This window comes from Pseudochaenichthys georgianus, chromosome 13, assembly GCF_902827115.2.
Source record: "Pseudochaenichthys georgianus chromosome 13, fPseGeo1.2, whole genome shotgun sequence".
NCBI lineage: Eukaryota > Metazoa > Chordata > Actinopteri > Perciformes > Channichthyidae > Pseudochaenichthys > Pseudochaenichthys georgianus.
In genome coordinates, this window is record NC_047515.1 from 12,090,938 (window position 1) to 12,118,074 (window position 27,137).

Below are 27,137 nucleotides of genomic sequence, written 5' to 3' on the forward strand. Positions count from 1 at the left end.
TATGTTCTGAACTATTGACAGATGACTCATTCACTGTCAGAGTGGCGCAGTGTTGATGTATTTGTGTTGGCCGACCAGGAAGTTAGCATTGCAAGGGCTGCCTCGACAAAACTTTGGTTTATTGCAGAAAATAAGCTCTGTGATACTTAACAGGTTTTTGCTCAACAGTATAATCTTCACATATTAACACCACTTTGATTTTTGAAGTGTACCAGGGATTAAACACGGTATATACATTTTGATGCGCAAGAATAATTCCGTTCCAATCCTACGTTTTAGCTTTTATTCCTTTTATTCCTTTTATACCTTGTTATAGTATTTCTGTGTGGGAGTGCATGTGGGGTAAACAGAAAATATCACTCCCAAGCTCACATATTATAATAATATGTGTGTAATTTAGACTGTGCTCTGTGATTAGCCTGCATTTAGACCAATAGCTTTTCAGAACACATCCCACAAGCCGATTGTGTGTGTTACTCTACTCTGGCGTTATTCTGATTGATTGATTGATTGATTATAACTGTGCTGATACTTTGTGTCTCTGCCTGTCCACAGGAGGGCGACTCTCTCGGGGCGATGGAGAAGGTTTGTCGTCAGCTGACCTACCATCTCAGCCCCCACTCTCAGTGGAGGAGACATGGTCTGCTCAAGAGGAAACCTCAGGCCTGGTGAGTGTCTGCGTGTGTGTGTGTGTGTGTGTGTGTGTGTGTGTGTGTGTGTGTGTGTGTGTGTGTGTGTGTGTGTGTGTGTGTGTGTGTGTGTGTGTGTGTGTGTGTGTGTGTGTGTGTGTGTGTGTGTGTGTGTGTGTGTGTGTGTGTGTGTGTGTGTGTGTGTGTGTGTGTGTGCGTGCGTGCAACACGTTCTCACTCTCATCCCGTCATATATTGACGGACGGTCAGGGCCCCTCCCCGTTGCTATGTTACGTACGTAATATAGCGACGGGCAGGGGCCCTGACCGTCCGTCAATATATGACGTGATGGGAGTGAGAACGTGTTGGTGTGTGTGTGTGTGTGTGTGTGTGTGTGTGTGTGTGTGTGTGTGTGTGTGTGTGTGTGTGTGTGTGTGTGTGTGTGTGTGCTGTGGGTGTGTGTGTGTGTGTGTGTGTGTGTGTGTGTGTGTGTGTGTGTGTGTGTGTGTGTGTGTGTGTGTGTGTGTGTGTGTGTGTGTGTGTGTGTGTGTGTGTGTGTGTGTGTGTGTGGTACAGCATTATTTAGTGTGTCATCATCTGCTGCCCCTTTGGGTGCCATGGAAAAATCCAGTGATATCTTCGCCTTTTTATTTTCTCACCATCACATGGACACAGTTGGAGATGAGATTGGATCCTTCTGTGCCTCCTTCAGTGTCTCTCGTTGTCCTTTTATCTCCCTCTCACTGTCTAAACGTCCCTGTCTTTTTGCATGCACTTTTCACTAAATTGTATTGTTATTTTCTATTTAATATGCATTATTTTGTTTGGCTTTCAGTGTGACCTTCAGTTCCAATCTAAATGTTGCCCGATGAGTCTGCAAATGAAGTTCTATCTGTGATCCGTTACTGTACAGAAGTTAGCTCTCTCTCCTCTCTTGCATCTTGCATCTGCATTATGTGGTTACCTCATCTTGAATCTCTGCAGCCAAAGGAAAATGGATATTTGAAAGGGTTTGATATATGGTGCAGTATTAAACTATGCAGATCAGTAATTAAAAGCGACGATCAACAACTAATCCACATGCGTCTCCAGATCTGCAAAGCACCGTCCTACAAATATTTATATTCAAACTACTGACAGCTGTTCTCAATATGAAATACTTTATGTATGCAAAACACCACATTCAACTTGCAGTCCCAATTAAGCTTTATTTTGAAAGCATCTGCCTCCTTCTATAAACACCATTTACGACATCAATATAGAAAAAAACACCTATTTGCTATGTAAAGATATAATGGAGTAATTCTAATAGTCGTAATACAAATGGTAAACTCTACCTGAGCAGAGAATGAAGTCCATCTTCCTCTTGATGTGTAAAGGGTTCTCTGTGCTTTGTTTTGGCCGTACGTTTTACACATTAGTCTGTTTACAGGTGCTGTGGAATCCTACTGCATGAGGAGTACAAATTGTAAAAGTGCGTGCAGTTTGGGCTAAAGACACAAATAGTTGATTGTTTTAATCAAATAACGGCGAGAAAATAGGGCTTCCTGCAATCTATTCATTTGTTTGTTGCTACACTGAACACAAATATAAACGCAACACTTTTACTGGTTACTGGTACTGGATACTGGTTAGGGTAAGGGTAATGTTGTGAATCGAGTGGCCCATGGTGGTGGTGGGGTTATGGTATGGGCAGGCGTATGTTATGGACGACGAACACAGGCCACTCGATTCACAACATTACCCTAACCCTAACCCTCACACCAGATACTGACTGGATCTCGGACCCCCCCAGACCCCCGCAATAAAGCAAAACTGCACGTTTCAGAGTGGCCTTTTATGGTGGCCAGCCTAAGGCACACCTGTGCAATAATCATGCTGTCTAATCAGCATCTTGATATGCCACACCTGTGAGGTGGGATGGATTATCTCGGCAAAGGAGAAGTGCTCACGATCACAGATTTTTTCAGATTTGTGAACAATATTTGAGAGAAATGGTTATTTTGTGTTTATAGAAAATGTTTTAGATCTTTGAGTTCATCTCAGGAAAAATGGGAGCAAAAACAAAAGTGTTGCGTTTATATTTTTGTTCAGTGTATGTCAGTGGAGCTCTGTGAAAGCAGGGTCTCTCCCTCTGCGGTTAAAGGGGCCTCATTTTTTTGCTCATTTTCAGGTTCATATATGTATTTAGTGCCTCTACGATGACATGTTTCCATGCTCTGATTGGTTAGCTGGTCAGCTCTGTTGTCATTGGTCAACCGCTTAGAGATATCCCGTCCCTTAGCCTATCACGTACAATGTGTTCGGGCGCTAGCCAATAGAAGCGCGAGTGTGATGTCATTATGTTACAGATGTACACAAAGGAGTCCAATGGAGGCGTTTCAGTTGTCATGTCACGCCACCGTGACAACAGAAACAATAACTCAAACAGCCTAGATGTGACATTGGAACAGTTCTGAATGGCTTCTAGAATTGCAGATAGGTTCAAGCGTTTATTGGTCATACGGACATAGCTACAGTGTAGTTATGACGATGAAAATCTTAGGTCACAGGCTCCTCCAACAGTGCAACACAATAACATGGAAAAACAGAAAAATTATAAATACAAAAAGAAAAATAGTAAAATAGTAAAAAGTGAAATAGTGCAATAAGAGTCTATATACAAGTGAATGGAATATGATATATTAGATAAATAATGTCTAAGTAGAAGCCAGATGAATGTTATAGATTTTGCTTCAGCAGTTCAGGTGTTTAACAGTCTTACTGCCTCTAGGATGAAACTGTCTCTGAGTCTGGTGGTTTTAGTCCGGATGCTGCGGGAGCCAGACGGCAGCAGACAGAGCAGTTTGTGGCTGTGGTGATGGGGGGTCTTTTATAATCCTGAGGGCTTTCTTCCTGAGCTGCTGGGAGTAAAGATATACTCCAACTGAGTGGGTTGGTAGGCACTCCAGATATCCTCATGTATGTTCACAAGCCGTGACAAAGTTACAAAGTTAGTTAATAATGATATGCTCCCTTTACAAATATCAACCACAATCCACTACATTAGTAATTACATATTTACAAAATATACACATTGGTATGGGCTCAGAACAGTCTCATAATACACACATGCACACAGAAGGATTCACACTTGTGTCTTTCAATGCACACAAATGTGTTCCGTTTCATATACATGTAAATAAAATCCAAATACAGAAAAAAGTTTTACATGTGTATTTTTGATCCTCACATATTTGTTTTCCGTTTAAAACCTCTGCACCTGCAAACACAAACCGCTTTCTGTGCATGGATCGCTGTGAATTCGTGTGTGGGTATTTTGAGACTCCCCTGACGCTCATCCGATTCGTAATTTTTTCTATCTATAGCCAATCAGATGTCTCCTTCATTCTAAGCCAATCACATGAGCGTGCCCCCACGAGGGTATGATTTCTTGCGTTCATGACACTTCAGCTCGCTAAACAGAGGGCGGAGCATCAGGTGATCATGCAGAGCAGCGTGTCTCCGTCAGACTCAACAGCTGATCTGATCTCTCTCTCGCGTCCGGTTACACTTCACTCGCGTTTATGTCCATATCAATCAGATCCAGCTCTCCTGATCGGCCTTTATAGTGAGCACCGATCAAACTATTAAGAGTGAATATCGGCCGATAATGACCGGCGGGGCTCCCCCCCCCGTTGACAGTTCACTTTCTAGCACTGGCTTCGTAGTGCACTGATCGATTAGGCTAAGCTAACCTGTAGCTGCTCCCTCCACACTCACAACAACTTCATCCAGACATACATAAAGCAGCTGTATTCGCCATACAGGAAACACACATTTAAAACGGTTTTGCCTGCCGTTTTTGTGTACACAAGCATTCGTCAATGGTTTGGAAAGTGGCGCTGTACCTTAATAATATAAAGGCTTGTATTTGCGTGCATTTCCTGTTCGGAAAGTGGCAACGTACTGATCGTGCAGGTGTCCTGAGATTAGCGCTTGCAGGCAGGCTCCATGGGGCTGTCAGCTCCGGACTGCGCAAAATGCGTACATGAAGCGCTACGTCATGAACGCAAGAAATCTGCCCTCGTGGGGGCGCACTCATGTGATTGGCTTAGAATTGAGGAGATATCTGATTGGCTATTGATAGAAAAAATTAGAAGTACGAATCGGCTGACCGTCAGGGGAGTCTCAAAAAAACCACACACGAATGCACAGCGATCCATGCACAGAAAGCGGTTTGTGTTTGCAGGTGCAGAGGTTTTAAACGGAAAACAAATATGTGAGGATCAAAAATACATATGTAAAACTTTTTTCTGTATTTGGATTTTATTTACATGTATATGAAACGGAACACATTTGTGTGCATTGAAAAACACAAGTGTGGATCCGGAAATACAAGTTTGAATCCTTTTGCGGATCATGAAATACAAGTGTGAATCCTTCTGTGTGCATGTGTGTATTATGAGACTGTTCTGAGCCCATACATTGGCATCCATAGTCAAGACTCAAACACATCTTGCACGATTCTCAATTCAGTCCTCTGTCAGAAACACAGTGGAATACTTTTAGACTTTTTATTTTATATTTGTGGAAAGCATGACACTTTGGATTCATGACGGCTTAATACACTGAACAAAAATATAAATGCAACACTTTTGTTTTTGCTCCCATTTTGCATGAGATGAACTCAAAGATCTAAAACATTTTCTATATACACAAAATAACCATTACTCTCAAATATTGTTCACAAATCTGAAATAATCTGTGATCGTGAGCACTTCTCCTTTGCCGAGATAATCCATCCCACCTCACAGGTGTGGCATATCAAGATGCTGATTAGACAGCATGATTATTGCACAGGTTGGCACAATAGGCTTAGGCTGGCCACAATAAAAGGCCACTCTAAAATGTTCAGTTTTATCACACAGCACAATGCCACAGATGTCGCAAGTTTTGAGGGAGCGTGCAATTGGCATGCTGACAGCAGGAATGAGAGAAGAAGTGCTCACTATCACTATCACAGATTTTTTCAGATTTGTGAACAATATTTGAGAGAAATGGTTATTTTGTGTATATAGAAAATGTTTTAGATCTTTGAGTTCATCTCATGATATATGGGAGCAAAAACAAAAGTGTTGCATTTATATTTTTGTTCAGTGTAGAAACATAAAGGGCGCAAGAGAAGGAAAGAGGTTGAAGAAACAGAGATGTAGTGAGAGAAATCAACAGAAGAAGACAGACACAGTATGGGCTCTGGCAGAGTTTCAAGACTGGGTAATTGGAAAAGAAAAAAAACAATTTACAAGGCAAACACCTCAATCAGTGCGGCAGTCATTTAAATGACATGGTTGTCATCGCAGTTGGTGGAATGGAAAATGTGTTTCTTAGCGAACGCAATATGATAATTTTTCAATTGCGTCGGGATCGGCTCACCCTGTCTGTGTTCCATTTTTTTTTACGATCGCCTTGCTGCACTTGGATTTGCTGTGAACCTGCTCACTGTGATGCTGCACAACCTAAACCTATAACATGCCTCCTGGTAGGAGCAGATGGGAGACAAATGACACTAGCAGGGGACAGGGAGAGAGGAGCCCACTGCTGTGTGAACGGAGAAAATAGGAAAATAGAAATCTCTCCTTCTCCGATGTTAGTACACCCTGTGTCACCTCCTCTTCAAACAGCTTGCAGACGAATGCGAGTGTAGAGATGGAAAAACAACAATTGAATGTGGCTATACGATGTTATCCCTGCTGAGTGTTTGTGTGAGTGCCTTCACAGTCAACAAATGATAGGACGCTTTTGTTTTTGAAAATAAATAACAAGCAAAGAAATGCCCTGATAGAGCCAGGCATCACCTATAATCACATTAAACGATAGCTGGAGATAGAAATGGAAATTAGGTTTCTTATTCTTCAGTAATTCTGGACTGGTGGACGAGATTAAATCAACACAGAGCTGCAGTCGGCACTTCAGGCTGTCATGAACTCCAGTCAGAGTGATTAAGAGACATGCTTTATTATCAGTGCGTTGGATGAGATTGAATCATGTTTTTGCATGGAACACAGGCCAATAATGCTCTCTACACACACAGACACACACAGACACATATCCAAGCCAATTACTTCTGCCTCTACCGGAGTAAAGGATGTTTCTGTACAGAGAAAAGGGCCTCCATTCTAACAAACTCCCAGATTCAGGTCTTCAATTACTGCAGGTAAATTGCACTAAGATGGGGCTGTAGGCAGACCCAGCAGGAATCTGATCTGAATTTTTTCCTGAGGATCAAAATACACATATAGCCTTAAAGTGCCAGTGAAGTGCATGTTTTTGCGCCAAAATGAAATGGCAGTTTCATTCCTTACATATCATTGTGCCTGTTCATGGCTAACATAATTTTAATTATTGATTAATTCATTATGAAAAATTAAAAAATATTTTTTAATAATAACGGCCGTCTGAGCCTACCGGAAGTTGCAGACGATAGCGGCGGTGACGTCACAAGATGGGCCCAGTTGTGATTGTAAACATGGCGGAGACTTTGGAAAGTGATACAAGTGTGAGAGAAATTATTGATTTTGACAGTTTTTCTCGATTTAATTCCATTTCCTGCCTTTCTACAAATATATTAGGGACTATAGTGTTAACAAATCCAAGAAAAATGTGTAATGTACATAATGAGTGTGCACACTTATCTAGTATCCTATCCATGTGAACCTGTTTTATTTGTGATGACCTCACACCCTCACCCGGGAAGATGTTTTTCTTTAAATTGAAGTTAAAGGCATCAATCTGGTGCACTTTGAGGGCAACATTAAGAGATTTATGGATACAGCTCTCAACACTCATATCAAACATATATTTCAATAATCAAAAAACATTGGAAGGATTTCTTAACCTATTTTATACAACTAACATAGATGGAAATATTTGTTTACATAGATGACCAAACCAACTGAGATAACTTAGGCTACAGTTTACAATCTAATCACTCAGAGTCCTTTACCTCCCTGAGCTGACGTTATCTCTCTCAGTCCAACAGGAGAGGACTCTCCGTCTTGAAACAGCTAATCTCCGTTAGCTCCGAGCTAGCACTAGATGCTAACAACAACCCTGTAACTCTCTCAGTCTCTCTTTCTCTCTCTCTCGAATCGACCAATGGCCTTTATTTGTCATGAACAATCAACGAATCTACGAAACAATGACACCAGCCAGACTCACCTTCATCTTTTGGGAACAGAAACATCGCCACTTCGGCAGACTTGACATTACTACAGCCAGCGGCAATGCATCGCTTCCCGTGTGTTTTTCCTCCCTTTTTCTTCACTGTCGCCTCCATTGTCAGGTTTTCTCGATTGGCAATCACTTCCAGTCGACTCCGACACACTTTCCAGTAAAATACTCGCTCAAAAACTTTGATAAATTCGACTTTGAAACAGAGAAACAATACACTGTGATGAATGTAAACACTTCGGGGGCGACCATCTTGTGACGTCACGCAGTAGCTCGCAAACCACGCCCACGAAGGCGGAGGTCAACTGCGGATTTCACGGCAGCAAATTCAAAACTCATCAAATTAGTTGCTATTCCAACATCTTTTGATATGGGTTTCAATGGACAATTTTGGTCATTACTATATGTATTAGCATAACAGATCATGCACAGGCGCACACTTCACGGGGTCTTTAAGTGCTTCAAAGCAAGGGTCATATACAGTTTGTGTGGAGCAAATTGGTAATTATTGAAAAAGAACACAGACGGTGTGAGCAGCTGCACATTATCCCACTTATTATACGCTTAAATTCTATTATACGCTTACATTCAACCTATGACTTGACTCACAATACTGGTTGAAAGATAATCATGTTGGTTTCTCTGAGAATAAATAGTCTGTTCATCTACGTACCAAACGGCTTGAACTGCGGCAGCACTGATCTAGGTTTTCTCTAACTGTCCAAGTCTGTTCACATTTTATTTCACACTAACCAGTCTTTAAACACTGCCAGAGTCCATAGTTGTCAGGAGCAGGAGGAAATCAGGACACAGAATGAAGAGATTGGGGTATAAAAGTAAAAGAAAAAAGTGAGCTTTATCAAATAAAAAGCTGTTCCAAACAAACATTAAAAAATGCACCAGCAGGCATGCTCAATAGAAAAGGAAAAAGAGCAAATAAAAAACAAACCAGGAAGACTTGGAGGATACAGGAGGGCAGACGACGGAAATACAGTATACAGACAAAAATCCAGGAGCCAAAACCAGGGAAACAATGGCGACGAACTGACAGAGAACACTAGGGAATACAAGACTAAATACACAAGACAAGACACAGCTGTTGAAACACAGGGGCAGCAGGTGGACACAGTAAGACAATCAGGCACAAGAGGGAAACACAGTAATTAAGACACACAGAGAAAATAAAACCGGGAACTATAAACACAAAAACTAAGATTTATTTCCTCTCTCTCTTCTTCTGCGAATTTCTCTCTCGTCCAGCTCTTGCCTTTACCAGGGATGGTTTAGCCATCTTGAATCCAAAATGTCATGCTCTAAACAGAATAAATATACATTTTTTAAAGGATCCACAGTGTTTTTTAATAGAGGAAAACTAAGGTCTGTTTTGGCCAATGCCAACGTTAAATTAACCTTTGAACTTTTTTTTGCGGATTGATATGACTGCACATAGCATAGTATCTTAGCATCTGTCTGATGGATGTATAAAGAGAACTGGATACAGTGTTGGAGGCGTGACGCCATAAATTCCTATGAAAGTTGCTCAGTGGCACTTGATGTCAAAATGGCCTGACTCTGGAGAGCAAAAGTACCCATATGTGGGCCAATAGAACTTGTGCGCTTAAGTTTTCCTTAAGCTCCGCCTCCAATCCGCAGCATAGCCGTGGTATTGGCTCAGTCAAATGAATGGAAATTACCCGAATGATTTAAATAAGGGATACAAATCGTTTGTGCAGGGTAGGTGATTTAGGCCCAATTCCAAACCACACCCACTCCCACTCCGTGGTGGAGTGACACTCGGAGCTAAATGAGGCACCCTCCTTTCAGATGGAGGGTGTAAATACAGCAGCAAGCTTTGGAACAAACTCCCCTCTCTCCAGCAGAAACAGGAAATGCGTTAACTATAGGTACAGTAACAACGGTTTCAAATCAGCATCTCTTGGACAAAAAATAAAAGTTAATAACTAAAATAAAACTCGAAAAATCTTTAATTCTGTTTCTTTTTTGTAAACATCTTTAAGTTTTAAACCTGATGTTTATAAGCTTCTTAGTTTTTGCAACAGTCCCTGTAAATATACGCAACTTTATAATACAATGCAATGTGAGGCTGGCCCGTTACATGCACACATTTACCTCTTTTAGACTAAACACAGGTAAGATCCTAAAAATATGAGGTTACCATGAGGTTGTTAACATCGCAGTTTATCAGTGAATGTTTGCAAGAACGACTTGTAAACAGTGTGTTTCCTGACGGACACACACAGCGTTGAGTCCGGTCAGGTAGTGCAGCAGGGGAAGTCAGCACCGATGCAGACTCGCTATTGGAGGTCTTGATAACCCACTCCCCCTCAACACTAGTTGGTTTGGAACAGCACTTACTGTAATGTGGTGGACCCTTCGCGCGAACGCGCAAACGGACGGGTAGTGTGTAGGGGGCGGTTTGGAATTGGGCCTCAGTTTCCCACTGATTTAAAGACGTCTCTTTCCCAATGTAAGTCGATGGGGAAAAGTATTTTTGGGCCCAATGACGTTACAGATTGACACGGAAGTTGTAGTACCACTGTTTGGTCACTACGGAAATGTGTATCAACATCCAGCGTCAGCTTTGAGTGATTCAACCAAGCCGTGTAATACAACATGTATATCAATTGACTGACCGTTATTGTCTGTTCACTGAGAGTAGTAGTGCTTGTGAGTCATGAAAACAAAGGAACAATAACAAGGCTTGCTCTCTGTTGTCTTGCTGCTTCACAACGACTCCTTTCTTTGTGCTCAACAAGTCCACTCGGTGGTTTGTAATGAGGCGGCTGCACAGATCAATGTCTCCATTCTGCTGTACAAGCACACTCTGAGACCCCTGCAGAGAACAGTGTGAGGCAAGCCTTATAACAGCATATATTGTCAGGGCAGGGATACACCTAGCAGCAGAAGGACGAGACACATCTTCCTAATAAGTATTAAGGAGGCAGAGAATCAGATGGTGACAGGAAAACCTCATGGGGTATTGGTACAGTTATTGCTCTACAGCGCCATAGTTTCTCTTTGATAACTGGACTTCACCACGTTTACCTTCAAAACCATTCTTTATCCATCCTTATACAATACCTAATGTACCTTTTACAATACATATTTAATTTAATACGCCATTCCTTGCACATTTAATACAAATAATATCCTACTTTTAGATTGTGTTAGCTGTAATTTTGCCCTTTATTTCACTGTCAATATGTATATATTTTACTTTTTAATTCAGTTTTATTTTAATTTTTTTGAGACATTTTATGTTTATGTTTGTTTATTTTCTACTCCTACTACAACTACTTCACATAATGCCTTGTTCGAACATGCTGCTGTGACAATTTTTTCAGGTGTGTTACGCAAACAATTAACAACTCAAATTTGTAGCCTTAAATATCAAAGTGGCAAAGGTTCAACAGGTCATGGTGGTGGGCCGTTACAGACCCCCCTCAGCTGTCAAGGACTCTTTGTCTTCGTTGGCAAATCTTTTATCTCCACTAGACTACAAGGGAATAGTGCTACTTGGCGATTTTAACTGGGACTGGTTAACTGCAGTATCAGAGGATTTAAAAAACCATTGTATCTCATTGAATGTTACTCAGATTGTTGACAGTCCTACTCGCCCCAACATTAAGTCCCCAAATAAATCCTCCCTAATTGATCTCATTTTAACTAATGTTCCCTATAAATACTCACCTGTGGGAGTATTTGCAAATGATCTGAGTGATCACTGTGTTGTAGCCACAATTAGGGACACAAAAGTCCAAAAGGGTAAACCTCGCATTATAATAAAGAGAGACACAAAACATTTTGTGGAGCAGGGTTTGTTCATGATCTGTTTGGCTTTGATTGGGGAAAAATAGATCTGTGTGATGATGTTGAAACCGCATGGTCTTATTTGTATCTTGGGTTTATGGAAATTTTTGATAGATATGCACCCCTGCATAAATTTAGAGTGAAGGGACGAGGCAATCCTTGGTTTTCTGCTGAATTGTCTAGTCTCCTACATGAGAGAAACAACAAGTCCTCCAACTCATACGACCAAATGGGCCGATTGTTCGGGCCCTTATTACGACCAAATATGTCGTTTGTTCAAGCGCTTAATACGTTCTATAATTACGTTTTAAAGTTTTCGCCCTATAGTGCTCCCGTTGAATGCAAACGTTACAGATGGTCGTTTATTCACAAATAACCCTCTCTGTAAAATCCTAAATTGTAGGCCATTAAAATGATTTTTGATTAGATTTCTAGCGAGAAGTGTATATTGTACTTTTAGAATCCACGTCCAGTCGATATGTAGGATCTATAGTTTGATGGATATTACGAAGATGATTTGAGGTATGCGGCAGCCTCCATGCAAAGTTACGGGTTGAAAACAGTATTTCCGGTCTCAACGTTTTCATAATAAAACCAATGATGAAATGATTTAACAGTGATATCTGCAGTACTCATCAACTAAAAAACATCAGTTTATCCTTGTTAATTATACGACATTTATTGGTTTAAATTGTGTACAATGCTTTTGTGTTTTTCCCATAGGTTTTTCTCTTTCGATTCTGAGAGACGCCTTTCTTTTTTCAGAGGTTTTGATAGGCTAAAACATCGATTGTTTTAGCCGCAATGCATGTCGGGATATGGTGTTTATGCGATATGAAATCAGAAAAACATTTTTTTTTAAATAAAATAATACTTTATTCCGAGTGTTCTTGCTTTTCTCTTTGGAAGTCATCACATAACGGCATTGTAATACATGGTTCGGCTGCATTAAATATTACATATCTGCCGTAGATATTTATTTATAGAGCCCTGATCAGAAGACCTTTTGACAAACTGTAAGAAATGCCGCCAAAACTGAATACGTGATGTGGACCATAAATATATCAACAATTAAACAACATCTTCCATTTCTTTTCACACAATACGTCTCCTTGCAGTATCAACACTAATTCGGCTGACTTTTATATTTGATCCAATTTCTAGATAGGTTATATTTACACGATAATGGTGCACAGCTGATAGAAAGGGATTTTTTTGTAGTTTTTAAAGATATTATTTACTACCTTTCCAACTCCTCATGCAGTTGACTGTTACAGGTCTATACAGGTTCATGGTACAATGCATAATCTTCAAATCGAGAGCCGTTCTGTTTTCATTTCACAATAAAGTTAATAGTCATATTATGTTTGATATTATTATGTTTTATTAACTACACCACTGGTTTTTTAACACGCACCGCCTAGTGGTTAAAGTACGTTATTGAATGTAGTTGTTGAATACGTTTTATTTGATAAAAACATTTACATATTAAGAGTAGCCTACATACAAAATAGGGAGAAAGTAGAAGGCATGATAGAAATATAAAATATCAAGAAGATACTGTAGTGATCTCTACAATAAAACAGTTTAGTGCATGACGTCCAAAGACATTAACAGGAGGATGTGCAAAACAGACAAACTAATAAGACTTTATTTAAACATTAAAGAATACATTAAATTAAGGTCTTCTTTTGAATAAGAAAAAACGTTGGGGTTATCCATAGATAAATATGAAGTCTGACAAAGTACTTAACGTCCAATATATTGCATAGTTTATTTTGGCACTTGACAATCACCTTCCCTAAATTTGACTCAGGTGTAACTAAATTCTGATTTAAGGATTGTTTATATTTTATTAATCAGAATCTGCAAAGTAACTAAAATAAATGTAGTGGAGTAAAAATACCAGGTTAACCTCTGAATTGTAGTGGAGTAGAACAAAGTAGTATGCTGCTGTAACAAAAACATTTCCCAACTTGGGATCAATAAAGTATATCTTATCTTATCTTAAGATGATCGATGGCTACTGCCATATTTGCAAAATGTGCCTCTGAACCTTGACAAGTGCATGTTTCAGGCTTATCAATCAACAACAGGAGGGGTCACAGACATAAGACCAGCTGTTAAATAAAGCTGGGGGGGAGGGGGGACTGGACCCGCCCAATTCCAGTTCTGGAAAGTCTGCCGTGGTTCCATTCCATTTCATAGAGCTGTTTGACGCTCAGCATAACCTTGTCGCACCGCCACTCCAACATCCAATCACAGGGCTTGATGACTAATCACAGGGTTTGTAAAGCAAGGCGGATGTTGTAGTCCCAAACGATAGCTGGGTAGTGCAGTGTCTCCGGAAACTGTAGTGTCTAAACTCCGAATGAATCGAAGGTTAAAAACACAAAATCATTGTACACAATTTAAACCAATCAATATTGCATAATTAAGTAGTTTATCCTTAAAAAGGATAAACTGATGTTTTTTAGTGGATGAGTAATGCAGATATCACTGTGTAATAATTTGACAGTGAGGGGAATATATCCGGTTTTATTATGAAAACTTCGAGACCGGAAAAACTGTTTTCACCCACGCTAACTTTACATGGAAGCTGCATACACGTTATCCTGGCGAGACCTCAAATCATCTTCGTAATATCTATCAAACTATAGATCCTACACATCGACTGGACATGGATTCTAAGAGTACAATATACACTTTTCGCCAGAAATCGAATCAAAAAGCATTTTAATGGCCAAACTATTCCACATTTAGGATTTTCCAGAGAGGGTTATTTGTGAATAAACGTCCCTCCGGTGCGTTTGCAATGAACGGGCCGGGAGCATGTTGTTTCTTACACGACCACTAGAGCACCTCTAGTGGACATGTAAGAAACAACATACACTTTAAAACGTGTCTCTGATGGGTCGTAATAAGTCAAATCAAATCAAGTTTTATTTATATAGCACATTTATAAACGATTTTTGGTCGAGCCAAAGTGCTGTACATATAATAAAAATAGCCTACAGTAGAGACACTTTACAGCAAATACAACAGCACAGATTGTTCAGAATATCAGTATGAGAAAAAACGACACCCTCTATCCTTAGACCCTCACATCGTACAAGGAAATCGTACTACTCAGTAAGGGCATGAACAATCGGCCTATATGGTAGTTTTTTTGTAGGAGGACAGGCTGGAGAGAAACAAGGCCTGGGCAAAGGCTAGGCAATCAGGCTCAGAGGTAGAATGGCTACGATTTAGGCAGGTAAGGAATAGCTTCACATCACAAATCAAAAGTGCTAAGTCTAAGTATTATCTGAATAATTCTAGAACATTCTGGAAAGCCATAAAATCGTTATCCACCGGTGAAATCTGTAATGAGCTACCTCCTTGCCTTACCGCAGCATCTGGCACTATATCGGACAGCACCTCTATTTTTAAATGTTTTAATGAGCATTTTGTGTCCTGTGGCTCTCTGTTTGATTCTGTTACTAACTCTGCTGCTGTGAACACCACAGTCTGTGACTCTGAAAAACGTGGTTTGGAAAACCCTTTCAGTTTTACTCCATTTACAATTGACGCCGTTTATGAAGCCTTAACCAAGTTAGATCCTAAGAAACCGGCTGGTCCGGACAACGTAGAACCTTTCTTTTTAAAGATAGCTGCATATTTTATTGCACCACCTCTTACTTCTCTTTTTAATCTCTCCCTCAGCCCAATGCAATTCCAAAAATATGGAAGTCATCTTATTTCCTGCCTCTACTAAAAGGAGGGGAGGCCACTTTATTAAATAATTATAGGCCCATCTCTAAATTGTCAGTTCTGGTAAAGGTGTTTTTATCTAAAAATGACATCCTTTGTAAACATCAGTCAAGTTTCAGAAAGCAACATAGTACCATCACTGCCACAATGAAAGTGTGGAATGATATTGCTAATATCTTAGAGAATAAGCAGAGTTGTGCAGCTCTGTTTATTGATCTTTTCAAAGCGTTTGATACCGTCGATCATCGCATCTTGAAGCAGAGGCTACTCAGTATTGGCATATCCAGCCATGCAGTGGGGTGGTTTGTGAACTACCCCTCTGAAAGGTCCCAATATGTTCACTTTGATGGGCTCACTTCTGAGTGGTTAAACATTACAAATGGTGTACCACAAGGTTCTGTCTTAGGACCACTTTTATTCTCCATCTATATAAACAGTTTACGTGAAAATGTGAATGAAGCAACTTTCAATTTGTATGCGGACGATACCGTTATGTATTGTGCAGGTCCCTCCATTAAGGAGGCTGTTGTTAAATTACAGGCTGTTTTTAATATTATTCAGACTCAGCTCGCTGAACTTAAGCTTCTTTTAAATGTTGATAAAACTAAGGTAATGCTATTTTCAAAAGCCAAAAAGACACCAGAGACCACTTTGGATATTGTTACTACGCAAGGAAAAGTACTCAAAATGGTTGTCTGTTATAAATACCTTGGTATCTGGCTTGATGATTGTCTCTCTTTTAAACCTCAGGTCAATAATCTGCTTAGAAAGCTAAGGGTGAAGCTCGGTTTCTTTTCAGAAACAAGTCCTGTTTCTCACTTGAGGCCAGGAAAATGCTAGTCTCTGTGACCTTTTTATATGAATGCACCTGCCCATTACCTGATCAAGTTAGATGCCGCCTATCACAGTGCGCTGAGATTTGTTACTAACTGTAAAGTACTTACTCATCACTGTACCCTGTATGCCAGTGCAGGTCTGCCTTCACTAACTGTTCAGGCTCAGTCATTGGTACATTGTTCATGGTTCATATAAAGCCATGTTGGGTAAACTACCAACTTATATATGCTCTTTGATCTCACAGAGAGTGGCAAGTACAGTAGCTATTGCCTGAGATCCCAGGATGTGTTTTTATTTTATTTCATGTGCCAAGTGCTAGGACTGTTTTAGGTACAAAAGCTTTTATGTGCGCTGCTCTTCGAGCTTGGAACACTATGCACATTTTTTTTTAAACTGAGCATTTTGGTTCCCCTGCATCATTTTAAAGCTCGGATAGATGAAATGTTATTTGATACCTGTCATTGTGAATAGGTTGTAATTTGTACCCCTGTAATTATGTTGTATGATGTCCTTTTTGTTTTCTGTTGTTTTTATGTGTAACCAATGTGCTGCAGGTCTCCCTTGAAAAAGAGATTGTTGATCTCAATGGGATTTTACCTGGTTAAATAAAGGCTACAAACAAACAAATAAACAAACAAGAAGCAAGCCAAAAAGCTTCAGCAGAAAAGATTTTGACTGACAGCCATCGGGTCAATAACTGCCTGTCTGTCCCTCCGTCCATCTGTCTCCTCTGGTCTTTCATCGTCCATCTTTCCAAATGGCTTTTCATTTTCAGGACATTGGAAGGGACATAATGAGTTCATCCTGGGGTTTTGCTTGACCACAACATTGTTTGCCATCATTACACACTGTTATACGCCTATGCACACACACACACACACACACACACACACACACACACACACACACACACACACACACACACACACACACACACACACACACACACACACACACACACACACACACACACACACACACACACACACACACACACACACACACAACTAATGATCTCCATTCTCTTTGAATAATAATCCATTTACCTTCTCTTACTGTTTGCAGACCAGTGTTGTGTTCTGTCTGTGTGCTGATTGGCTGGCTGTTGCTCTGACAGCCAGCAGGGAGCGAGGCTGAGTGTCTGTTCCTCGTCTGCTTTGTCTCAGGCAAAACCTAGCCAAGGAGGATAATAGACCCTATAAATAGTTATTGTTGTGTCTGTGCGGGCCATGAACAATTAAGTAGCCAGTTAAGGTGAATATGGGGTTTCACTAATGTGGGACACAGTTTTATTTGAATCATCGAATGGCTGATAATCAGCACATTTGAGATATCCTAAAGGCCTTTTCAACAATATATTGAGATCCTGCATGTTTGACAAAACAAACATAGAATTAGAATAGAGTATATATTGGAAATGTAGCATTCCTAGTTTCTAAGTTCCGCTGCTTATAGCAACTCATTGAGCTGCTAGCCTGTTTCCTGCTGCTTTGTATCGAACCTCCTGCAATTATTTCTTTACATTGGTTGGCTTCAAAGTTAATTATTGGTTGATGAAAGCATTGTGAGGCAGTGGAAGCTTAACAAAGACCTACTGATGCAGAGAAGCTAGAAAGAAGGCAGTTGAAGCTAAAGCTAGACATCCTTCTGTAAGAGAGGCTGCTCACAATGGCCTTCCCTGTTTAAGTAAAGGGTGTAATAATACGTACCATACATGTTTAGTCCATTTTTAGTTTCAAGCCACTTATTGGTGGTTTGGTGATTATCAATAAAGCCATTTATTCAGCAAATAGTATGCTAAGTTTCATGCTTATGTTAACCGCAGACAGATCACATGTGGACATATTCTCCATGACACCACTTAGAGGATTATAAAGAGCCGTTATAATAAATAATGGAAGTTCTGGCAATTATAATCTTGGCAATGACAAGTGCAATAGAGTGGTGCAATGAGGAGTCATAAAACCCGGAAATGGGTTTGCATTTCAACACCTCCGGTTACCTCGTCTTGAAGAAAATGTTTTTTTGAACGGTTGATAAAAAGTGACTAAATAACCTAAAATACGTCATCACACCGGCATGAGCACGTGTTTAGCTTAGCGGTGGTGATGCGCGGAGAAGCAACCGTGATGAAGTTTGTTGATAGCCTAACATTAGTTTTTTTTCTGCCGATTGCATTTACGCTCCAAAAACAAAGCAATCCTGTTTAACAAAACGTGTTAAGCAGGATAAACAGGTTTTGGCCACAGAGATTACTATCTGCTATACAGAAATCCAATGGGGAAATCTCATGGCTTATTTTCAAGGGAGCACTTGCACTTCAGGCTCGGCCTAACAAATACGTCATCACTGCACCACTTTCAGGGCTAATGCAAGAAATTGGGCCTCATTCATGGAGTTAAGGCTGGATGTGGGAAATGAGCTGACAATGTCTGGCTTAGAGCTACAGTCTATCTGATCTGCGGGAAACACCTGATAGAGATCTGGACTCTACTGAGGGTGAACACTGTAAATCCCTTCCTTTGTCTGTATCCCATTTTGTTTGTGTCCTGTTGTTTTTAATATGTTGACTTCCTATTTCCTTTTGTGGAAGACCCATTTCACTTGCTGGACCGACATCAACAAAGCAAGTAGACCTGTATTATTGCGCTTAAAAGAAGCAGCTAAACGAACACATTTCCTACATGTTCACAGTTTTCAAAACGAGTGGGACTTTAATCTTCAAAGATTAATGAGGCTATAACTTTCATGCTGGAGATAATACAGTTTCAAAATTAAGCTGAGCACTTCAAAGTACTTGCTTTTATATCCTTTTTCCTAATTTTCTCATTTGATTTGTTGTTCTCTTTCCCTTGACTCGTCTGCTTAATCGTTCTCTCTAACACCCACCGAAATGATACACTTGTGCCTTCATTAGGCACAAGTGTATCATTAGCAGCGTAGTTACCCTGAGGCTGTTGCTGGCTTTACAATAAGTGTGTTCATAGCACACCTAGGAGAACAGGAAACACAGTAAAAACATCAGTTTCTAAAAATATATGAGATTATGACAGAACCAGCGGCGATGCTCGATGGAAGATTCCATAGAAAAGGTGATTCCTGTGCTCTTCCAGGGCTTAGAACACATGTTTATCAATGATTTAATGTACCACTGTAAAGTGTCTTCAAGCACCTGAAAAAGCACTTGACAAATAAAATGTATTAATATTATTAATAATAATTCTACCTCCTCACTTGAACATGTCTAAACAAAAAATATTTTCATCCTCAAAACACAAGCTTCTAAAGAAAAAATGATAATTACATGCAGCACACATTTCTAAAAAGCATTGTGGCGAAGCAAAGAAATTCAAATGTGACCTTTGCTGTGTGTGTCCGTGATGTGAAGCTCCCTGCTTTAATGGAAACCACACACATCTACTTTGAATGCATTGGCATGGCTGAATATGAATGCATAAGGCCATTTGAATAAGATAAAGCAGGATTCATTGTTTGCCATCTCCAGCCTCCTCCTCAACACAACGCCGTCATTTGTTTGTGTGTCAGTGTGACTCATGTATATTCCCAGTGGCCCATGCAGTGACCCTTGTTGCTGGGTGAGTAATGGTATTACCCGCTGAGCCCCACTGATGCCCGTCACAGATAAAGACACATTGCAAAGAGTCACTTTAATGTTCCCACTGTATTTTGTAGATGACCATCTAAATAGGAGCCAACTGTTCTTGGTCACAGTTTGGTTTCTTCTTAAATCGTTCAGCAAAAAAGATTACGGGAATGGTTTTATTTAAGATTTGGGTGCAGAAACGAGTCTGGAAACCTGGAAATTAGTTAGAATTGTACACCTATATTTTACATGAGCCCGCCTTTAGCTTAGCGGTGGTGATGTGACCGTGATGTAGTTGATAGCGATAGCAATTACTTTTTATTTATGGTGATTGCATTTACGCTTCAATATTCACCAAGTGGTGTGAATGCATGGATTCTCCTGCTGAACAATAGTGTCTTATGTCTCAGATCTTTTTTACTGCAATATACCAAAATCTAATGGGAAAATTGCATTGTTTTTTGTCAAGGGAGACCTTGCGATGCTAACTTCAGGGTTGGCCTATAAAGAATCCTTCATCACTGCATAACTCTATTTGTACACATAATGAGATTTGGCTTGCAGTTAAAAGACAAGGTGACACATCTTTAACAACACAGACAACAGGCAGATCTTTAAAAAGTACCTTAGGCTCCATCGGGTCTAGTGATGAGGACATCTATGATTCATAGACTGTATATAAGAAGTTGACAGAAGGCTACCATCTGCAGGCCTTGAATTTGGCATTTGGTCGCTTGTATTTTTGGAACCAAAAGTGAACCAAGAGGGTAGAGCAAAGTACGTCTCAATGCTACATAAGACACATAGGCTTATTACTACTTTTGTGAACTAAAAACACACTATGAATGGGTTAAAGTTCGAAGACGGGTACATGGACAACACCCAAAAAAGACACAATGCAGAAAAACTGGCAATCCCCCAATTTCATACCAAAAACGAATTGTGTACAGTAAATATGAATCTTTAGAACCTCAATGATTATTAGGTGAATCAATGGATGGACAGGAAATGCCAACCATTCTCTGGCTTAACTTCTCTAAAGGGACAATTTGCTGTTTTTACTTTGGTATGCTAATACTTTTTTTGTTGCCTTAATACTCTATTCTTATGTACTGTACAATAAACCATTTCATACTAACACAGAAGGACCACGATCAAATTGCGATTTTAAGATTCTACTGCCAAATAAACTTCACAAAGATACACCAAAGTGTTATTGCGTTACTGGAGCCACACAGTGGATGGTTTAATGTTTTCTTTTCGTCGTGAGAGAGATATGGAACTGTCTTTTCAGACGTAGAATGGTGCAGATTCTTACATGGAATCTTGCTTCTGCTCATCTATTGTGTGTTAACAGTCAGGCTGACATACACATAGCCCCCTCACATCGCCTGTGCTACCTTTGTCAAGCATGTTGCACAGGAGGGGAGGGAGGAGGTGTTTTCTCACCTTCTCTGTCACAGAACAGGGGAGGAAAGAGGAGCCAAAGGAGATCCGCTGTCTTCATGCACGCACACACCTGCTGACTGGGTGAATACATGTGTTTTGGTCCAGACAGAAGCGCAGGCAAGGAGAGGGGAAATAAGGACAGCATTTAAAGCCATATTCTTCTCTCCCATCTTAATTTACATACATTTCCTGTGTGAAGATGATGCAGCTGGTGGCACGTAGTCACTTTCACCTGAAAAGAATGAGTCACAGTTGATATCCCTGTCTGTCTCAGATGACATACAGTACACATAGCCCTCTGTCCCACCTCCCTGTTGGTTATTGTCCAAACAGGGTTGGGTGACCTTAGTTCGGAGCGTGGGTGTGTCTCTCTCTGTAGCGTGGGATTCTGGTCTGAAGCCAACAACCTCATGAGCTCTGTTAGTCGCATCTGCTTCTTATATGCACACTACTACTTTTACATATTCTTGTTTATGCCCTAAACTGAGGATGTGTGATCGTTTCTGGAGTAAAAACAATTCTGCATGTTTGTGGCATGCAGTGGTCTCAAACCACGTGTCACACAAAGCCAAGGGCATTGCTGTTTTATGGTGTTAACTAATTAGCACACTTTCACAAGGGGCTGCATCGAGTAAAGTTGGTCCACAGCCTCCAGGGCCTCTACTTTCCCAGAGAGGCAGAGGTTGCTTCATCAGCCGCTCAAGGTATTTTTTTCTCATTTGCATTTGCTCACAAAATTAACTTGTGGCAAAGTGTTTAGTTTTAGTTATAGACTTTATAAATGAAGTATAGACTGAAATACACAAAGTGCAGCTTAGTCTGATGGGAATGTTATCAGTTTCTATAAAGGTGCTAGATAGATAACTATCAACAAGTTCTTCCTGACTTGATCATGAATGTCTGTGACACATTTCATGACAATCCATCCAATAGTGGCGTGAGATTTAACAAATGTTAACCTCATGATGACGCTAGGAAAGAGAATCACCAAAGTATTTACGATTCATCCTCTGGGAACCATGAATGTTTGTACAAAACGTGAAGCCAATTCATACAGTAGTTTTCACACATTTCACCTCACACCACAAACTTCATTGTGATGCTGGGAAAGTCATAGAATCAATTTGAGATTCATCCTCTGGAAACCTTGAACGTTTGTACAAAATGGGAAGCCAATCCATCCAGTCGTTTTCGAGACCTTTCTCTTGAAACCATAAATACCAACCTTATGTAGATGCTAAGGACAAGTCATTGGACCACCCAGGTGTTTAGGAATGACCCTGTACACAATGTGAAACCTATCTAGCCAGTAGTTGTTAAGACATTTCTATCGAAACCACAAATGTCAACCTCGTGGTGATGATAGAAAAGGTCAGGATGTTAAGATTCATCCTCTGAGAACCATGAATGTTTTTACAAAATGTTAAGCCAATCCTTCTGGTAGTTGTCAAACATTTAACTTAAAAACCAAAACAATGTTAACCTCATGGTGATGCCAAGAAAGACAGAAAATCACCAAAGAATTAAGAATTCATCCTTTGGTAACCATAACTGTTTGTATCAAATGTTAAGCCAATCCTTTCAGTAGTTTCAGGATCAATGTGATGGGCGGATGCTGGTAGATTGACAGCTAGTTGCATGTTTTTCTCGCTAAATTCAAACCGAAAATAAATTGCGGCAGATAATTCTGCGTAGCCCTTGGGAGAGTGCTTAAAACATTTGTGGAAGGCTCAGTTTGACCTCTCTGTTATGCTTTATGCTGCTCTGGCCTAGATTCCTCTGGAGTCTCCCCGGTACACGAATAGATAAATATATTCAACCGTCGTTATGATAATAGTTGAATCCCACAGTCTGTACAACAGTGACATTGGCCATGTTTGTTCTGATCAGAGCAATAGACCTCTGCTGCAGCTCATATCTCTTTCAATTAATAGTTGAAGCCGATTTAATACTAGTCGTATAATCCCTAATGAAGCAGCCAACTTTATGTGTTTATGTATGTCTAAAACTCGGTTGCATGCGTGTTATTTGTGGATGTTATTTTTATGGACCAGACCCCAGATCAGTCCTTTGTGCCCCGCTCCCTCAATTCTCAGCCAAATCCAAGCACCCAGTGCGATATTTTTAGCTTGGACCATGTGTTTGCAGAGCTTTTAAGTTTTTTCTCTGCAGCACAGTCATTTTTCATTATCCAAATATCAGTTTCTTAAGCCCTAAATCCCCCAAAGTAAGTGTGTGTGTGTGTGTGTGTGTGTGTGTGTGTGTGTGTGTGTGTGTGTGTGTGTGTGTGTGTGTGTGTGTGTGTGTGTGTGTGTGTGTGTGTGTGTGTGTGTGTGTGTGTGTGTGTGTGTGTGTGTGTGTGTGTGTGTGTGTGTGTGTGTGTGTGTGTGTGTGTGTGTGTGTGTGTGTGTGTGTGTGTGAGTGAGTGAAGGTAGTTTCCATTAGCTGGCAGGTACAGTGCATACTTGTGCACATTACATCATGCATGGTGGTCTCTAGAGTTTGCTCTTTACCTCCACAGTAAGGTTCACACGGGGCTTTATTTGGAGCTGCAGCCCTCTTTTCAGGTTTTGGTTTGAAGTTACTGATATACCTGAAGAATCAATATGTTCTCACTCCCAAATCAACAAACAAGGCAGCTTGGTCAGGGCCCCTTTTTAAAGCATTAGTAGCCCTTTGGTTTTACATTTTTTTTTACACTTTAGTGACGTCAATGAATTACAACTTGGTTTGGTTTTGGCTTCCAAAAGAACTTTGCTAGGTTTTGGGAAAGAATTGGTTTAAAATAAATATTTGCTACAAAACCTGCATTTTGTATCTAATCTTAACTGCTAGCTGCACCAATCATTCTACCATGTGAGCACATGCCCTGTGTATTACCTTATACAGAGGGTGATCACAGCGGATCTCCATGACAACAGCTCTGTCGATGCTTTAGCTTTGTGTTGGAAACTGTCTGACTTCATCCCAATAATACAAAAGTCATGAAAGTCAGAAACACCACTCATGTATTTGTTTTAATACTAGTAAATACTAGTATTTTAAACTTGTGATTAATTATCGATAATCACTGATCACTATTGGGATAAACGTGATTAAATGTTTTATCGATCAAGACAAATATACATAATAATATTCATAATTATATTAATAACAAATATAATAATAAATTGTATTTATCAAGTGCTTTTAAAAGTGCTTAATGACGCTTTACAAAGATTTTTTTAAATGTGTTAAAAAATGAAAGTCAAAATAAAATCAAGCTCACATAAGAACATTTAACTTTGGGACACAACATTAATCACACAATAAAAGCCAGACTAAAAAGGGGAGTTTTGGTCAGTGTTTGTCACTGATTTGTTTTGGGAGTAAGTTCCGGAGGGAGGGGGCAGCGATGGAAAGACTCTGTACTTGGTCTGTGTAGGAATGGACAGGAGATTGGCTTCTGATGAGCGAAGGCAGCGGAGGTAGCCTATTTCACAAAATGACCCCAAACAATCTCATAGAGGATGGTGTTACAATATTCCAGTCTGGAAGTGAGGATTCCATGTCTGAGGGTTTCTGCAGCTGGAAGTAGAGTCATGATAAATGACATACAAGGTTCAAGGCTTTTATTGGTCATACGTACATAGCTACAGCTATATGAATCTTAGGTCACCAACACGTTCTCACTCCCATCCCGTCACATATTGACGGACGGTCAGGGCCCCTCCCCGTCGCTATATTACGTACAGGGTACCCCTTGACCGTCAGGCTTCTACGGGCAGAGCGTCCCATAGACCTTCATAGACCACGTGATCAACAACGATGGCCGACCTTCGTGATATTCTCGGTGGAAAATGCCTATTTTAAGGTTAATTTGGCCATTAAAATGCGTTTTAATGTCATTTTATGCGAGTAATGAGTTTTTATTTTTGATTATTTGTGCAGTACATGTACATGATGTTTAGTTTGCTAGTTATGACGAAGATTACTTCATGAATGTGTACACATGCATGGTTGCTAAGGTGGTTGCTATGGACGCTGCAACAGCTCCCAGACCATGTGATCAACAACAATGGCCAACCTTCGTGTTATTCTCGGTGGAAAATGCCTATTTTAAGGTTAATTTGGCCATTAAAATGCGTTTTGATGTCATTTTATGCGAGTAATGAGTTTTTATTTCTGATTATTTGTGCAGTACATGTACATGATGTTTAGTTTGCTAGTTATGACGAAGATTACTTCATGATCATGAATGCTAACGTTTTTTAGGTGGAAATGTGTTTTTTCACAGCAAAGTCACCCTCTGTACTTGGACTTATTGGGAGAATCTAAAGGCAAGAACATCCCAAATATTCATTTAGGTCTTTATTTTAGACCTTTAGTGTTGCCGTCGGTGAGGAAAATACATGGGGCTCAGAGCCTCGTATTTTTAAAATCTTTTTTTCTTTCTAATTTGTTATTCTTTTCAAAATAACACACTGTTATTTACTCACCAATAACACACAATTATCCTTGCTCTTATTTATTGGTTTAATTCCATAATCTCGGGCTTTTTTGGCGTTCGTCCGGAACTGAATTTCAAAATAAAAATAACCGGAAACAGATGTAGCATTTCGAACGATTACCCAAGATTCTCAGCTATGCTGATTGGATGTTTTAGCCGCAATGCATGCTGGGATTTGGTGTTTATATTATATGAAATCCGGAAAACATTTTAAAAGAATAAAATAATACTTAATTCCGAGTGCTCTTGCTTTTCTCTTTGAAAGTCATCACATAACGGCATTGTAATACACGGTTCGGCTGCATTAAATATTACAGATCTGCCGTGGTTCTTTATTTATAGCGCCCTGATGAGAAGACCTTTGGAAAAACTGAAGAAATGCCGCCGAAACTGAATACTTGACGTGGATCATAAATATATCAACAATTAAAAAACATCTTCAATTTCTCTTCACACAATACGTCTCCTTGCAGTATCAACACTAATTCGGCTGACTTTTACATTTGATATAATTCATAGATAGGTTATATTTACACCATAACGGTGCACAGCTGATATAAAAGGACTTGTAGTTTTTAAATATATTACTGATTTGAATTGGATTGAATTTTGAATGTAAGAATGTAAATACTGAGTCTGAAATAGTATAGCAATATGCTGTAAAATGATGTGAAAGCATGAATAAAACTACACATCTTCAGATGTTGTACATACAAGTGTCTGTGTGTACCTTGTGTGCACCGCCTAGTGGTTAAAGCACGTTATTGAATTATTGTTTTTATGTGTTATATTTGATTAAAAAAATATTAAGAGTACATACTTTCATAGGGGGAAAGTAGAAGGTCTGTGATAGAAATATAGAATATAAAAAACCAAGAAGATACTATAAGTGATCTCTTCAATAAAACAATTTAGTGCAGGATGTACAAAGATATTAATAGGAGGAGGTGCAAAACAGAAAAACGAATTAACCTTTATTTAAACATTAAATAACAGATTAAGGTCTTCTTTTAAATAAGAAAAAAACGTTGGGGTATCTATCTACAGATAAATATTAAGCCTGACAAAGTACTTAACGTCTAATATATTGCTTTCCTGCAATGTTAACTATGTTGAAGCACTTATTTTAACTGATATTATACATATGGATTATACTCTTATGTATGTAGATAGAATAAGAAATGTGCAGAATATGACAGTTTAATGGTGGAGGTACACACATATTGATAGATGTCTTGTCACTGTCGACCTGTGACCCAAGTTTTTCATTCATTGCATAACTACATCGTAGTTGTGTATATGATATGTCAATAAACCTTTAAAATCTTGAAAT

At 39.7% G+C, this 27,137-nt stretch overlaps 1 protein-coding gene across 1 annotated transcript in view; it reads left to right on the top strand.

Moving 5' to 3' along the window:
• lrrc75a (leucine rich repeat containing 75A) overlaps positions 1-27,137 on the top strand; it is an 89,885-nt gene that overhangs the window by 55,832 nt on the left and 6,916 nt on the right. Inside the window, exon 4 of the mRNA XM_034096847.2 lies at positions 556-668. Within this exon, the coding sequence (XP_033952738.1) occupies positions 556-668 (113 nt within the window). The remainder of the gene's footprint in view (positions 1-555; positions 669-27,137) is intronic.